Source organism: Larus michahellis, chromosome 7 (assembly GCF_964199755.1).
Source record: "Larus michahellis chromosome 7, bLarMic1.1, whole genome shotgun sequence".
Lineage (NCBI taxonomy): Eukaryota > Metazoa > Chordata > Aves > Charadriiformes > Laridae > Larus > Larus michahellis.
In genome coordinates this window covers 42762111-42778261 of record NC_133902.1, presented here as the reverse complement: position 1 = coordinate 42778261, position 16151 = coordinate 42762111, and the positions used below count along the sequence as shown (strand labels likewise).

Here is a 16151-nt window from a genome sequence, read left to right as displayed (position 1 = left end):
AGGGCTCCCATTTTCTGGCAGTGTGGTGGTGAAGAGGACGCAAGTGCCTCCAGGCTGTCTCCTTTGGGCTTCAAGCCCTTAGTGCTGGGGCCTGGTGGAGTGTCAGGGTTGTCCTACAAAATAACTCCGGGAAGCAGGACAGTTAGGTGGCCATGCGGAAACAGTCAGAGAGGGACAGAGAGAGGGCTAGGGATGGAGAGGATGGGGTGGAGTGTTACAGGGGATGGAGACCATCCTGGCACTCAGCTCTGCATCGCCAGGCTCAGACCCTGACAAGGGCATCCAGAGGCTCAGGGCAGCTTTTAGGGGACAGGTTTAGGGGGTGCCCCACCAAAGGACAGGTGCCAGCCTGCAGGGGACAGCAGGGACACTGGAGGGTCCCTATTCCCAGGCACTATCCATCTGTCTGCCCGACTGGGTGGCCATAAAACAGAGCAGCACCCAAGGAGAGCCAGTCCCCAAATTCCCACAGCAGAAGCACCCCATGGCTCAGCCTGTGCCAGCACCCAGGGCCACCACTCCCAGCACCATATAGTCAGCCCCAGCCAGTGGCAGGTTGGCACCTCCAGCTCTGTGCAGTGCCACCCTCCCAGGCAGCATGCTGCCAAGCAGGTGAAAATCAACACGCAGGGGTCATGCAGTCGAGGGATGCGACATGAATATGGATGAGGCTGAGTGGGATCATGAATATTAACGCCCGTTGTGGCTTTCAGGAACACTAACGCGGCGCAAAGATCTAATATTACTCTTGGCCATGTAAATGCAGCAATATCCTCATGTCAACCCTGACTGCCCACTGCCAGGACCGTGCCAGGCGTGCCCCAGCTGGCAGGGCCATGGTGGCATGCCTGGACTTAGCCACTGTCCCCAGGCTCTGTCCCCCAGTGCTCTGGCAGCTTGGGGGAGTGGGACGAGAGTCCTGCTCTCTCTGCAGCCTCGGGGTCCCAAATCACAGAGAAGAGCCAGGCAGGCAGGGAGCCGCCTGCTCTGTGACCGTGGCACCTGCGCCGTGGCAGGCACACGTGGCCGCGGTGCCCTGGGAGCCAGGCGAGGGATGCTGCCTGAGGAGCAGGGCAGTGTGTGGGGCTGGCACACCTCGTGGCCGAGGAAAATTGCCCTGACCGGCTCCAGCCCCTCTGGGCAAGGGGCAGCCCAAGCTGGCAGGGTCCGCATGGGCCAGAAATGTTTTAAAAAGCAATGCTGATGAAGGCTACAGAGCCAGAGGCAGGATTCCCAGGGAGCTGGGGGTGCCTGAGCATCCTCCCAGCCATGTCCCCGGCAGGGTCCAGGGGAGGGGAGGAGGGCTGGCAGGTCCTCAGGGAGGCACGGGGATGGCAGACGGGATGTGACCGCACTTGGGACACACACCTCCTCCCTGTCCTTGGGCGGGATGGGACCAGGGGAGCAGCTAACCGAGGGCTTCTCAAGGGCCCCAGGCCAGAGAGCTCCCAGGCTGGGATCTGAGGAGCAGTCATGTTGAGGGCCACGGGGATCTAGGGATGCTCCCCCAGACCCGTCCTTCCTCCCTCACCCCTGGTACCCATCTGCATCTCCCTTCAGCAGCCACATCTCCCAGGACAGCGCTGCTGCCAGCAGGGACACAACCAGGAAGGATTTTTGCCTTTTGGCTTGGCAGAACATCCCACCGCATCCCCCCAGCTCCAGGCTGGAGGGTGCCCCAGGCCACCTGCGTCCCCTTGGTGAGGTTGGTAGCCCCGGGGCCGGCGCAGTGGTCCCTGGGCACGGCGGCAGGCTCCCGCGCTCGGCCAGTGCAGCGTGAGGTCACACCCAGGCCCATGAACCTGGGCAGGCACAGGGGAGACCTTCTAGTCGCACAATTACTATATTATGTAGCACTAATAAAAAAAAAAAGGGGGGGGGGGGAAGAGCTTGAAGTTTTCTTAGTGCCACATAGTAAAGTATTTATAGAAAGCCAGGCGTGAATGGGCCGCTCACAGGCCACACTCCTCCTCGGCGTCAGGATCTCCAGGAATTATTCTGTGCAGTCACATTGTTGTATTCACCCAGAGATTGAGTTTAATTACAGACACGAGGGCGAACAGGCTGTCAGTGTTCCAGCCTCGCCGGGGAAAGGGCAACTGAGCTCCCTTTAATGAACCTATTTTAAAAAGACCCAAGGTTGAAATAGAGAGAGGGAGGAGGGGGGCTGGCGGTGCTGGGGGCGGTGGGGATGTGGAGAAGGGGCCACAGGGGAGAAGCGGGGTACCGGGAGAGCCATAGGGGCTCTCTGAGTGGGGGAACAGGGCTGGGATGCTGGGGAGAGGATGGGGATGGTGGGCACGGGGTGTGTGGGGCACACAGAGCAAGAGGCCCGTGGTCCAGACGTGGCCAGAGCTGCTCTCAGGATGCAGGGCCCCGAGCATCTGCTGTGCGTGGGATGGCAAGATCCCTTTGGAGACCCGGAGGAGCTTCCCAAAGAAAACGGGGGGGAGTGGGGAGGGCTCCCAACTTATTACAGAGCAGGGTATAAACAGAACAAATAAATATAGAGCTGCTTTATTACAAGGCTGGCCAGCTCTGGTGGCTGGTTGATTACAGGGCAGGCTGCTCCAGCACTACGCAAGCCCAGACCTCAATAAAGGCCAGATTGGAGCTGCCTTTTGCTCATTGACAACTTCGGTGTGCTCCCGCCATCCCGCTCAGCTCCAGCCCGCCGCTGGCTGCCCCCGCACTCCAGCACGGGGCGAAGGGGAAAATAAAAGCTTAAATAAATAGTGAGTAAGTGATGAGCAGGGGCAGGCGGGATCAGCAGCCTTGCAGACAAGCACTAAAAATACAGTTTATTTTCCTAAGGAGCCAGCAACTTCCAAAACTGGAGAATTAAACACCAAAAAAAAAAAAAAAAAAAAGAGGAAAGAATAAAATGCCATAAGAATTATAGATCCATGGCGGGGGTGGGGGAAAGACCCAAGAACAAGGAAAGAAAAACACAGCGATGAGTAAGACACACACATGACGTACATAAATACACCGAGACGGAAATGCATAAGCCTCCTGCACACAGAGGCACACGCAGGCACACGCAGAGGCACACGTGCGGGGCCGGCTCCCAGTGGGGATGGAGCCAGCCTGGGCTCCCTCCTCTCCCCGGGGCCGAGGGCATTCACCTCTGCGCACACACACACACACACACACACACACACACACACATATATATCTTTCCAGGGCTTGGGCTGAAAGGGCACTTTGTCTCCCGCTCCCCGGCACTCTCTACACCTGGGCTCCCAAGCCACCACCGGTGAGGCGGTGGCTGCTGTCCCCAAGGGTTCCCGTGACCACCTCGGTGATGAATCCCTGGCGCCCAGCACAAGCCACGGTGGGGCAGAGTGTCGGGGCATAGACCCAGCCAGGCCAGGAGCCTCCTGGCTAGCAGCCGAGGCAGCCCCATGCCCGGGCGGCCAGCCAGTGTGCCAGCACCCGGCGTGCCCACAGGAGATGAGGGAGGGATGGAGACCGGCACGTCTGTGGGGCTGCGGGTCGGGAGGCTTTAAAGGAGTTGATTTAGTATTGTCCCACCTGCCCTGAAATGGGCACTTGAGCAAGGGATGGAGGTTGCCTCAGGTCACCGTGGCGCTGAACAGAGCCCTTATAGCGCGGGGCAGGAGAAAGGGGCTGCTTTGGGATGAGCCGGCTCCCCTGGGCACAGCCGTGTGGGGCTGCTGTGGTCCCACATGTCCCCCATGCACAGCTCTGCCAAGGAGACGCTCCCGAAAACACATCCCCACAGTGACGGATGAACATCACCCTGACCACCAGCCCCACCAAAGTCCTCGGCACCACTGCACCCTCCCCAGGGCACGCGTTTGGGAGAAGGGGAAAGCAGGCAGTCCCGGTGCTGCGCAGCCCTCATCGGTGGTTTGCAAGGGTCCCTTCCCTGAAGGGATCACCGTGTGCCCCAAGGGACCCCGGCCCTCAGCCTTCACATTGCCCACCCCACTCCGCAGCAGAGCCTGGCCACGGTGCTCTCAGGGAAGTTGCATGGGGCAAAACGAGATACAGCAGAGCCCCGAATCTCCTTCCACACCCCACACGGGATGGCAGCACCTGGGCCATGACAAGGCACTTGCCACCTCTGCATTTCTTCTGCCTTCACCGTCCACCATCACCTGCATGGGCAGGTCCCCCACCGGCCACACGGTGAGCCCGGGGCCAGCTGGGGCCACCACAGCAGTCCCCACCACTGTGTCCCCCCCTCCCAGCCCAGGGAGCGGAAAACGGATCTCTGGAAAGGGCAGCTCATGCGGAAGCTGTTCGCATCCCGTAGTGCAGGCTGGACGGGTGAGGAGCAGGGCAGCTCCTGGGTCGCCGGGTTATCGGATGATAACAAGCCAGCACAGCCTGAGCACGCGACTTCCAGCAATGCAAGGCTGCTTCCTTTGTTTTGGGAAAACAAGAGGGGAACAAGAGCTTTTCTGGCACGTTCTTGCCCGGCCTGAAGCTGTCCCCCACTTGCACCGGCTCGGAGAGGAGCCATCCCCTCTGCCCCACTCCCAGTAGGAGGAGGGGGCCGGGGCCAGCCCTCGCCCTTTTCGCCTTTCCCACCTCCATGAGGAGCAGGGTTGGAGCTGGTGACCCGCAGAAGGGGGCCAGATGGACGCTCCTTCCACCTGGTGGGGGTCTCGGCTGCCTCCCCAGCCTGGCTGTGCCACGGGCTCGCAGCCCCCCTGGAGACTCCCTAGTCTTGCCTGCACAAGCGCATCAACTGAGCACCCTGAGAGGGTGATGCTAAGGCTTAGGGGGGCCAAGACACCCACAGTTTGGGCTGCCAGGACCCTACCACTGTAGCATCAGCTCAATGCGTCCCCCATCCCCAAATGTGGGGCTGAGCCCTGTATCGGGGCAGGGAAGCAACACAGGGCAGTGCAGGGCTCAGGCAGCCATTCCCACCTTCCCCTCCATCCCATGGACCTGCTCCATCCCTGCAGTGGTACCCTCCACTCCCCGGAGAGCTGTGGGTTTGATGGGGGTGTGGGGAGACCCCCCCACCCCTTCCCCAGTGGAGGAGGAGGAGGAGGAAACATAATAAGAAAAATAAAATTTATAAGCAAGGCAGTAATTACAGTGTGGCTACAAAAGGCTGCCTCCTCAGGGCCATCATTATGTGGCTAAATTTAACGCCCCGTGCTGCTGCTCGGGGGGGGGAGCCGCGTCCCGGGGCTGTGAGCATCCACACAGACGCCGGCTCCTGCTACCTTCCCTCCGTGCCGGCCAGGGCAGCACAGCTGAACGGCAGCCAAGAAAGCCATAAAGCAGGTCAGAATTTTTTTAATAGTCTATTTACCAAGATGCTGTTTTTACTGCCGAGGTTTCTCTCGTTTTATCTCTGGCTTTCCCCCCCCCTCCCCTTGCTCTCTCTTTTTCCCCTGACTCCTGAACAGACTGGGCTGTATTTTCTGTTTTAGGTTCCTCTCCCTCACTTGCTCTAAATACTATTTTCAGAACTCTAATTTTATACGGCATGTCCCTTTTTTTCTTTCTCTCTTTTTTTTTTTTTTTTTTTTTTTGGTAAATATTTGCCATGACTAAGCCAGGACACATCCCGTTTAAAAGGCTCCCATCCCACAAAACATCAGCCCTTTAATGACATGAATATCATTAGCTCTCCCCATGAAAAGAGGTATAGAAAGGGAGCATCACTCAACCCCTCTGAGTTCCTGTATCTGCACAGACATATATTTAGCCGTGTGTACTGTACAGTCACAGGAGGGGACAGTCTGGGCACACTCACACCACCTCATTCAGCCAGAGGGACCCAGAACGGGGACCTCTGGGACCAGTGGGTTTTGGGATATCCGTCTGTCTGGGATGGGGTTGGGAAGGGCTCTGGGCCCATTGGAGCCGGAGCCGGTCCCCAAGAGCTGGTGGCTAGGCACAGAAGAGCCTCAGAGCCCACCCCAAGCTGGCTTTTGGGATCCTCTGAAGGCCCTTCTCCAGCGTGGGGGGCCAGTTGTGTAGGGCCCACCCGTGCAAGGAGCAGGGCCACGAGAGGAGCCCAGGCATTGCCCTCTCCAGGTCCTCAGCACCACCGGCCAGGTTCAGCGCTGGGCGGCAGATGCTGGTTTGGAGCTTGACCCCAAAGGGCCAGCACAGGGTCCAGGAAAAGGTACACAATCCGACAGCCCAGAGACATTTCCTTGCTGAAGTGAGAGTCTGTCTGCACCCACCTACAGACATCCAACACCGGAGCTGGCAGAGCATCTGCAGCTTGGGTGCAAGCACAGTGTCCCTGAGGAGCAAGCAGAGCTCCCAAGAGCTCATGCTCTTCTAGCCTTCCTCCCAGCAGAGGAGGAGGCTCTGTCTCCATCCATAACAGCATCTTCTGTTGGGGAACCTGTCCATCCACAGTCCCAAGCTGGCCATGGTCATCCCTACTTCAGCATGGTTGTCCCTTCCCCAGCATGGCCATCCCTTCCTTGGTGTGGTCTTTCCTTCCTCAACATGGTCACCCCTTCTTTGACATTGTCATCCCTTCCTCAGCACGGTCATCCCCCCATCAAGATGGTCACTCTTTCCTCTTGGTTCAACAGCTGTCTGGTACCAGAGGGTGAAACCCCAGGAGATGCCACTGGCTTCTTCATGGCAGAGACCTCACCCACAGAACCTGAAGCCAAACACAGTGGCAGAGGTCCGTGGAGAAGAATTTGCTCTCTCTTTCCCGGATGCTCTCTGTGTTTTCCCTCTCATTTCTAGTCCAACCAGATTACAGTGCTATTCCTCAATCCCGCCACTCCCCTACCGTGCTGTCATCAGGTGCGCACGTCCGCATGACCTCCTCCTCCAGAGATGTCCCCAGTAAGGCGGGTGTGAGAGCTGTGCAAATGTACTGCTGACCCTGTAGCATGGATCATGGCTGCGCTCACCACATTCACATGGGTGCTCCTTCACATTTTGGGGGAGACAGCAAAAACAGTAATCCCAAGAAGGGGCTGCAGACGGGCAGTGCCATGCAGAAACCGGCACTGCTGCAGACGTTGCACTGACTGAGCAGCGCAAGCTTTCCAACCCACAAATAAACCTGGGGGGATTTCATCCCTGCCGTTTTCTTTAAATTCCTTTAAAGATCTGGTTTCGGCAGCCGAGGAGACCTGGCATTAAGCAATACCAACAGCTCAGGCAGCAGATGCCCACAGTCAAAGGATAACACACCCACGCTGGTTGCATCCATGCTCTCTGGTTTGGGACCCTCTCCCCCACATTTCCACATTTCCACATTTCCACATTTCCAAGCGTTTCCACAACCCGGAGAGCAAGACACGACTGGAAGGGGAGACTCACACCTCCCCAAGAGCATGGCTCCCAGAGCTGGGGCTTTCTGCAGCTGTGCCGGGAGCTGGAGCCCGTGTGCCGGCCAGGGCTCCGTGCGCGCATGTCCCACCGAGCCAGGTTCCCCCCCCGGCCCCCAGCAGCCAACATTAATTCATTAACAGTCCCATTAACACCCAGCTGTGGTTTCCCCCCAAACTCAGGCAGGGACCCGCTCCCCTGTGACAGCTGCTGACAGGCCAAGTTTCCACCTTCAGCCCTTCTGGAGTTCTGTATAAAAATAAGCTTTTTTTTTTTTTTTTTTTTCAAAAGGAAAACTGTATTTCCCCTATCCACACGCCCGCGCACACGTGCAGGACTCGCAGCAGGAATTTGCTCCAATTTCCCCCACCCACAAACACATCACCTTTGGCTAGAGACGTGGGCATTTTCAGCCCAAATTATCAGGTTTTTCAGCACCCAGAAGACAAGAAGCTGGCATGACCCTGAGCTGGGCGAAATAGGGTGCCCACCCCCCAGCCAAGGAGCGCTGGGAGACCCGGTGGTGCTCTCGCCGGGGCCTCATCCAGCATTCCCAGCGTGGCAGCTGCCAGCGCCTCCCGAGGAGTTGCCTCCTGGCATGGCCAAGCATCCTGTTTGGGATCTGGTACCCAATTGCTATTTTCCCCTTTTCATCGTCTTTCCCAGACAGCCATGAGCACCAGATGCTCCAGCATCCCAAGGACATGCCCAGCCCAGCACCTACTTGGGACCTGCTACCCAATGGCTGTTTTCTCCTTTTCCACATCATCATCTTTCCTGGACAGCCGTGAGCACCAGTTGATGTTCAGGAGTCAACCCCTGACTCTCCAGAAGCCCTGGACCACCCCATGTCACGGAGAGGGTGAAGTCCTTGCCCTAAGGCATCCAGCTGCACACCAGCCACCGCAGCCTGTACTGGGAGCACAGGAGCTGGTTCTTTGGGACTATCACTGGGAAACTGGAGACCGGGGAACGGACACCTCTGTGAAATGCAGCCCCCAGGGTGTCAGAGCACCACTCGGGGCTGGCTGGGTGTGCTGCCTTGGGTATGTCACCAGCAGGGTGGCTTCAGCTCCCTGGGGAGAATGAAGCAAGGGCCACCTATCTCCCAAGGTGCCCGGCCGCTAGCAGAGCACCCTGCATCCCTTTGATCCGGAGGTGTTCACCTCGCCGAGAGCCCTCTAACTACTCCTCTTCCTTTAAATAGTAAAGCTCACAAATGCTCTATACGGCTCCGTGTCTATACGTTGTCTATATATTTGTGTACACACACACACACAACACACAGAGATTTATTCGTGTTTTCAGAGCGGTTCAGGATACATTCCAGGACGAAATTCCAGCCAGCACTGGAGCCAAGAACATCAGTGGCCCCGGCGTTCGCTGCCCCCTCTGCCTGCACACACACTAAATACGGAAAGGGAGAGGTATAAATAGAGAGAGAAATACATGAATGGCCCTGTTTCCTTACGCAGATACATAGGACGCGAAGGCCCGAGCGGAGTGGGAGCAGGCAGCCTCAGGAACCGAACGGCTGTGCCCCCGTGGGGTGCAAAGCAACCCCCTTGGGTGCTGCTGCCTGCCCAGATGTGCCCAGCTGTTCAGCATCACCTCCACATGGGCTGGCACAACTAGGCATTGGCCTGACGGATAGGGAAGGAGCAGCTCTCAGAAACACCGAAAAAAGCCTGCCTGTGGATGCGACAGGAGAAGGGGTAGAGCTGGGGATACAGGGGGAGCTGGGGAAGGGCTCGGGACAGGCGAGGACATGACGGATAAGCCTGGCAGCCTGTTTTGGGTACGGCGGGGGTGCAGGGAGCTGGGGAAGGCAACACCACGGGTACAGGCAGCATCGCTGCCTGTAGAGCGGCGGAGCAGCGGAGGATGGCAACACCCTGGTCCAGACCCATCAGCTGGGGATGGAGAAGCCACCATGTCCCTTACTGACACAGAGCAGTGCCTTTAGAGCCCTGTCAAAGTCCACCTTGTTCTCCTCCCAAAAAGGTCCTTTGCTTATAGGAGCTGCTGCCGCATGCTGAACAGAAGAGCCGGGGCAGGCGGCTGCAGGCTGCAATGGCAACGGGCTGACCATGCCCCACACCTTCCCCCCGGCAGCTGTCCCTGTGTCCCCCCCTTGCTCTGCTCTGACCAAAACACAGCCCCAGCTAGCTCAGCCTGGCAAGACCGGGACCCCAGATGCCTGCGTGCTCCCTGCTGCCCTCCAGGCCCTCCCCATGGCCGGGCAGCTGCCTGTGGCCACGGGGCCAATGATGCCCAAGATGTGGGAGTGGGGCCGGGGGCGGCGGCGGGGGGACTGCCGCTCCGCTTTCCGGAGGGGGAAGGGGCTCTCCCCCTTCAATGCTCCCGTTTGAGCTGAGGCCTGGCACCGGCTCAAACCACCGCTTGCTGACACGAGATCAATCATCCCCCGAGCTGGGCTGCTCCTCGGCAGCACCGTGTGGCTGGTGCCCATGCACAGGCTGGGGCCTCTCCCGCAGGAGCTGGGTCTGGCCCCTTCTGCCAGGCTGCCTGTGATGGCCCGCTGCCTGCCTGCGGCGGCTCCCGGCATGGCGTGGCATGGCGTGGCATGGCACAACATGGCACAACATGGCACAGCATGGCACAGCACAGCTTGACATGGCATGGCACAGCATGACATGGTATGGCACGGCATGACATGGCACGGGACAGCATGACATGGTACAGCACAGCATGACATGGCATGGAGAGTATGAGGAAGACTCCGACTGAAAAGGACGGTCCCCTGCATGTGCCAGACCACATGCCACCACAGAGCCAAGGGCAGCGCGGTGCCCCAGGGAAGGTGGCTGCAGTGGTGCTTGCCCATCCCTCCATTCTTAAACAAGCCACCAGGTGACGCTGGGCTCAAGTGGGGCTGGGACCAAGCAGGCGGCTGCCTGTTCCTGGCCCAGGTGCCACCTGCTCTCCACAGTGGCAGTGACAGAGCTGTGCCCAGGCACAGCCGCACTCACAGGGGGTCGGGCTGTGAACCCCACCACGTCCCCAGCAGGAGCATCCCTGCAGAGCTCCTGGGACAGCAGCCGCTGCTGCCACGGTGCCATCCCCATCCCTGGCAGATGCAAGGGTTGAAGCAATGACAGCCAGCCCGGCCCTGGCCCAGCTGCTGGAGGTTCGCTCCTGGACCGCGGGCTGGGCACTATTTTGGGCAGGCTGCTGCCCCAGGGCGCCCATGCCAAGTCTGGTTTTAGCAGCGTGCAGCTCCACTGACTCACTGCTTGTGCAAGCGGCCTGTGGCTGCCAGTGGTGGCCCACAAAGCGGGTCTTGGCAGGGTCCCCCCTCACCTGATCGGGCCTTAGCAAGCAAATAAATAATGCCGCAGTGCCGCCTGCCACGCGCCTCCATGGCAAACACCGTGGGAGGGCTGGTGGCCACGGGGCGGTGAGTCCCCACGCAGGGATGAGTGTCTGCGCTCCTCCCCAAGTGTCCCATTGTGGGCACAAAGCGCTGACCCCTGGTCTCTTCAGCCATCGGATGTGGCACTTTGCCCCTGGCGCCTGTCAGTGGCATGCACGCTCTCCTGCGCTCACTTGTGCTCTTGTGTGCACGCTTGTGCTCTTGCAGGAGCAACCCTCTGCTCCTCCTTGATAGCAGCAGCAGCTCCTTGCGCACACGCGTGTGCAGGGCAGCGTTTGCCCCGCTCCCCCCCAGCACTGCTGCAGCCTACCACATTTCCAGCATGGGACCCAGGCCCTGGGGCAGTGACACGCTAGGGTGATGGAGGCTTGGTCAGGAATGAAGCAAGGACCCCAACAAGTGGCTGCGATCCGGGGCAAGGCACAGGGACCCACAGGTCTTGCTGGATGAGCCCAGCACGGAGGCTTGGCTGCACATGTGGGACTGCTCCGCTCATCCGAGCATCCCCAAAAGCCAGTCCCATGCTGCCACCTCTGCCCTGAGCCAGCCTGCCCAGGACCTCGCAACTTTTGCACCGCCTGGTGATGGCACTGCGGCCACCAGGTCCTTCCCTGACCCCACCCCGAGGGACCCCAGCCCGGCCGAGCACACACAGCATCTCCCCTTGAGCCACGCACCGTGCACACAAACAGCCCACATTGTGCCCGCGCTGCCAGCCCCGCTCTGGCCCGGTGGCAGCTGCAAAGCCGCAGCTACCTTGCGCTAATTAAAAACATCCCCCGTCGGAAGGAGCCAAAGGGCTGCTTCCTCCCCGCCACACTGGGCTGGCGTGGGTTTGAGGGATGCCGTCCCCACCCTGAAAATCGCACAGCCCACCACTGCCTTCGCCCTCGGCCAGACCGCGGCAGCTCCGCTCCCCAGGGCTTATTTTTAGTGCCTGTTAAACAGGAGAGGCCGAAGGCAGGCAGGTGCCAGGCTGGACCCCGGGGCGGCGATGGCCGGTGGCTCCAGCGGGTGCCCCGGCCGCCCTCCACCTGCCCCGTGTCCCCTTGTGGGAGGGGGACGGGCGCCTGGCCCCTGTCCCAGCCCCGGTGGGGAACAATAAGAGGGACGGTGACCCCCGGGCGCCCTGACGTCAGTCGGCACCGCCGCCCGCACCGCCGCCAGCCCCGGCTCGGGGCTCCCGCTCACCCTCGGCCGGGGCCGCGCTGGAAGCCGCCTGTTTGTTTATCTTCCTCTCCGGCGTTGCTTGTTTTGATGGCACATCCTCCTCCTCCTCGCCGGGCCCCGGGGTCGAGCCGTGAACCCGCCGCGTCCTGTTTGCCGAGGTCCCGCGCCCGGCTTGCGGAGGTGCGGAGCAGCCGCCCCCACGCGCGCCGATAAAAATATGCCGGGCGAAGCATCCTGGGGTGCAGGGGCTATATTTGCACTGATGGTATCGGTGAGTTTGTCCCCGGTGTACCTGTCCCTGCCCTCCCCAGGGAGCGGGGGCACGGCACCGCATGTCCCCCCTGCCTCTGCCGCCCTCATGGAGCAGGACCACAGGGTCCGGCAGAAGCTGAGTCACTAAACGCCAACCATAGCCAGGCAGGGGCAAGATCTCAAAACCCATGGGTGGCCACCCCACGCTGCCCCATAGGGTCATCTCTGCAACCCACAGGGACACCCAAGGATGAGATATCCCTGACCCACTGGGTCCCAGGCTGCTGGGACGGGTGCCAGTGCAGCCCGGAGGCGCTGAACCCTCTCCAGCCTCCTGCTCTTTCCCCTCACGGCGTGAACCCCTGGGCTTGCCAATAAAAGCTGCCGGCTTTGCCTCGGCTCGCGCGCGGCCGCTGGTCTCCCTCCGGCTCTGCCCAAGCCCAGGCAGCTGCTCAGCAGTGAACCCTTGCCAAAAACTGCGTGTGTGAAAGCGTCGTTTCCTAAATGTATAAATATTCCCAGGGCTTTGCTGGAAAACTCCCCATGATTAGTTAAAATGCCCTGGACAGCTGAGTGCACACAAGCCCAGGGAAAGGGCCCGTCTAAGCCGAGAGGCAGGAGCATCCCTGTGCAGCTCTGTCCTGGAGGACTGGCAGGACCTTTCCTCTCCAGCAAAGTTTCGGGAAGCGAACAAAGCTGTGGAGCGCTTTCCCGCATCCTGCCAGCCCTGCATCACACCATCACAGCCGCCTTCCAGCCAGGAGGTCCTTACCACTTCCAAACATCCACAACCTGAAGCCCCATTTCCCAGAGGGAGAGGCTGGAAGGACCATCAGACCTCTCCCCCTGACCTCCTGCCCGCTGACATTCAACCACGCATATCCCGAGACCAAGCCCAGCAACTTGGTTTTCTCCCAGGCAGGCTCCCAGCCCGCTTTTGGAGACATCAAGAGATGGAGGATCAACCGCTGCCCTTGGGAGCGTGCCCCGATCGCTAATCGCCCACGGGAGCAAACCCAAGTGCCTCCGTTCTCGCTCCAAATTGCCTGGCTCCGGCTCCCAGTGCCTGGCTCGTGCTCCGCTGCTCTCCACGAAATTAAAGAGAGCCCTTCACTAACCAGCATTTTCTCCTTGTAAAGACCCTCATGCACTGTAATCAAGGCGCCTCTCAATTTTCTCCCTGATAAGCTAGACGGAGCTCTTCCCTTCCAAGTCTCTCAATGCCGGGCTCTCTCCCCAGCCCTCAATTCATTCCTGCCACTCTGCGCTCATTGTCCGGCGTCTTTTTGAAAACCCAGACACGGGAGTCGGTCGCAGCGTTCCCGGCTCCCAGCGGCACGTCCCGAGGGACCCCAGCCCCTCTTGCTCCTCCTTTTTGGAGCTGGGCAGATGGAGTACAAAATTACCTGGGTGCTCTGAGATACCTGCCCAGAGATAACGAGATCATCCAACACACCCTCCTGCTGCAGGAAGCGAAGGGAGACTGGGGTGAACAGCCAGACTGGGTGGTGGAGAGCTGCGAAGCTATGTTTGATGTTCCTCACTAACACAAGACCTAGGAGGCATCAGGAGGAACGACGGGGTGCCGCGTTCAAACTGAAGGCAGCAGCTGCTCGCATCTCACGGCTCATTGCAGCAGGACAGTTGATGGACCAAAAGCATCATCAGCGGGTTTATAAAGCAACGGGATGGATGCAGAGAGGACAGATCCCCCCGGGCAGACTGAACGCACAACCGCATCCCTCCACCAGCCTCTCCCCCGCGGCCGGTGCTCAGACCAGGCTGCCAGGGGATGCAGAGGGGGAGCATCTCCCAAACCCTCCCATTCCCCGCCCAGTGCTCCAGCCCCACGACGCTGCTCCGGGGCTGTTTTCAGGAGACACAGCACCAACTGCCCTCCCATCTTTTAAGTCTCTGCCAGGTGAGCTCCCCACCATTGGCACGGCTCTTTGCAGGGTGGCGTCACCCCCCCTTCTGCCCACCTGCGCCACCGAGCACCTTCCCCTCCGCCCCACACCCTACCGGCTCTTGGAGGACTCTGAGTTTCAAGCCTGACGTTCATCTTTAGCAGATGTTGTTCAGCCACCCCTTGGACAAAGACACACTTCATCATCCCCCGATCCTGGCACATCCGCCTGCATCGTTCCAGCGACAGCACCGAAACATTTACCGACTGCTGCTGCCATGTCTGCTCCAGTATCAATCATTTTACCACCTCCGTCTACTAATAAGCTTATCCCGTTGCTGGGAGCTTGGGGTTTTCTCCCACTACACTAAATAAAAGCCTTTCCTTCTGTCCTTCGCCATGATTTTTCCCTGATGCCTTTAGCTTCTGTTATCCATTTTCTACACTTCATAATTTCTAATTTATATTGATTGCTATCTACTCCCGCTCTCCCATTTGTTATAAACTGCTCTTTTATTTCTAATTGCTGCCTTCACTTTGCCGCTGAACCAGAACGGGCTCTTGGCCAGCGCTGCCCTCTTTCTTGATTGTGGAATTGTGGCTTTTTGTGGCTTCTGAAATTCTTCTGAAAGAGCTCACCATTTTCATTCACATTTTTCTATCTAAATGTTTCCTCCGAGCTGATTTCACTCATAATTTTCCCCCTGCTTTGGGAAATTAGCCCTTTCAAAGCATGAAGGATATAAATTACTGTTTAGGAATGTCCTTTCTTTGCCCAGGGTGAATGTAATCTGGTCGTGATCATCGGTCCCTAGGCAACCTCCAACTTGCAGTCCAGCAGTGAATTCATCTCTATCCATCATAAGAGGGGGGAAGTGAAAGTTGCCTGCGCTGGATGCAATGCCTCTCGTATAAAAGACGTACCGTCTCTAATTTTTAGAAACCCTGCAGATGGTTTATTGCTGGCTGCGCAAGAGCTTCAGCATGTGTCTCACAGAGTGATGTCCTCTCAAAGCCCGTGTCACACCACGGACACCCCGGCTGACTCCCTGGTCCCCAGCAGACATGGCTGCTCCCCACTCCTGCTCCTTCACAGCAAGCACACAGGAAGACTCAGAAGAATCTTGAGTCTTTTTTGCCTCAATGGGCATCAATCATTTCTGATCTTGCCACATTGGTTCGAATCATTTTAGTGCTTCTGTGATTATTTCCAGTAATGAAAAAGGATCAGAGGAAAGACTCCCTCCTTCCAGCCCCAAAGCACATGTCTGATTTTAGAGCCAAGCACGCCAAGAGGAGAGTGCTGGGCACAGCACAGATAACAGGCTGAAAGGCACTTGTCCCCGCAATGCGTCACTGCAAAGCCACCCCTAAAAGCAGCAGATGAACCAAAAAAGAGAAGATGGCTTCTCCTCATTCACCTGCTTCCTGCCTGCCATGAGCATCGGTGTTTCGGATCCACGGCAAGTGTGAGAGGCAGGTGAGGATGCCCCAGCGATGGCACGCTCCCATGGAGCAGCCAGCCCAGCTTGCACCCCCAGCAACTTCCAGCAGCCAGGCGGCTGTGAAAGGGTGACAAAACACGGTGCCATGTCCCCATCTGGCCATGCCAGGCGTGCCCCCAGCTCTTCTCGCCCTGCAGACCAGGTGCAAGAACACAAGGAGAGCCATGGGAGAGCCAGTGGGTATTACCCCTCTCCAGGCAAGTCCAGCCATCCCCCAACAGTGCCCCCATCCAGGCTAGCACACCTCACACTGGGGCTGCTGGCACCGGCTCCCCACCACCCCTTTGCCGAAGGAGGGAGGACTTGCACCGCTCCTTACCTCAGCCATGAAGTTCTGCTGAAACGCCTGCTCCTGGAAGGGCTCTGTCCGCAGGCGGTCTGCAAGGGAGAGCAGGGATCAGCCCGGGCAGGTCTCCAGACCTTCCACCCCAGCTTCCCCTTCCCCTGCCTGTGCTGCCAGGGCGCTGCAGGGGAATGGGGACTGCAGGGTCATCCCAGAGCCAGCGGGAGAGGCCAGTGGGCCCCTTGGTCTAGGGACACATCACCCAGTTAGCAGAAGGTGCAAGGACCACAGGGAAGCGGGCAGTAAGGTTGAGCCTGTTGATGCACGCAGCAG

At 59.0% G+C, this 16151-nt stretch overlaps 1 protein-coding gene across 2 annotated transcripts in view; it reads right to left on the bottom strand.

Moving 5' to 3' along the window:
* Window positions 1-16151, bottom strand: part of NHEJ1 (non-homologous end joining factor 1) — a 45119-nt gene that overhangs the window by 23472 nt on the left and 5496 nt on the right. For both annotated transcript variants that reach the window (XM_074594506.1, XM_074594507.1), the window contains exon 5: window positions 15855-15913. In XM_074594506.1, the coding sequence (XP_074450607.1) occupies window positions 15855-15913 (59 nt within the window). The remainder of the gene's footprint in view (window positions 1-15854; window positions 15914-16151) is intronic.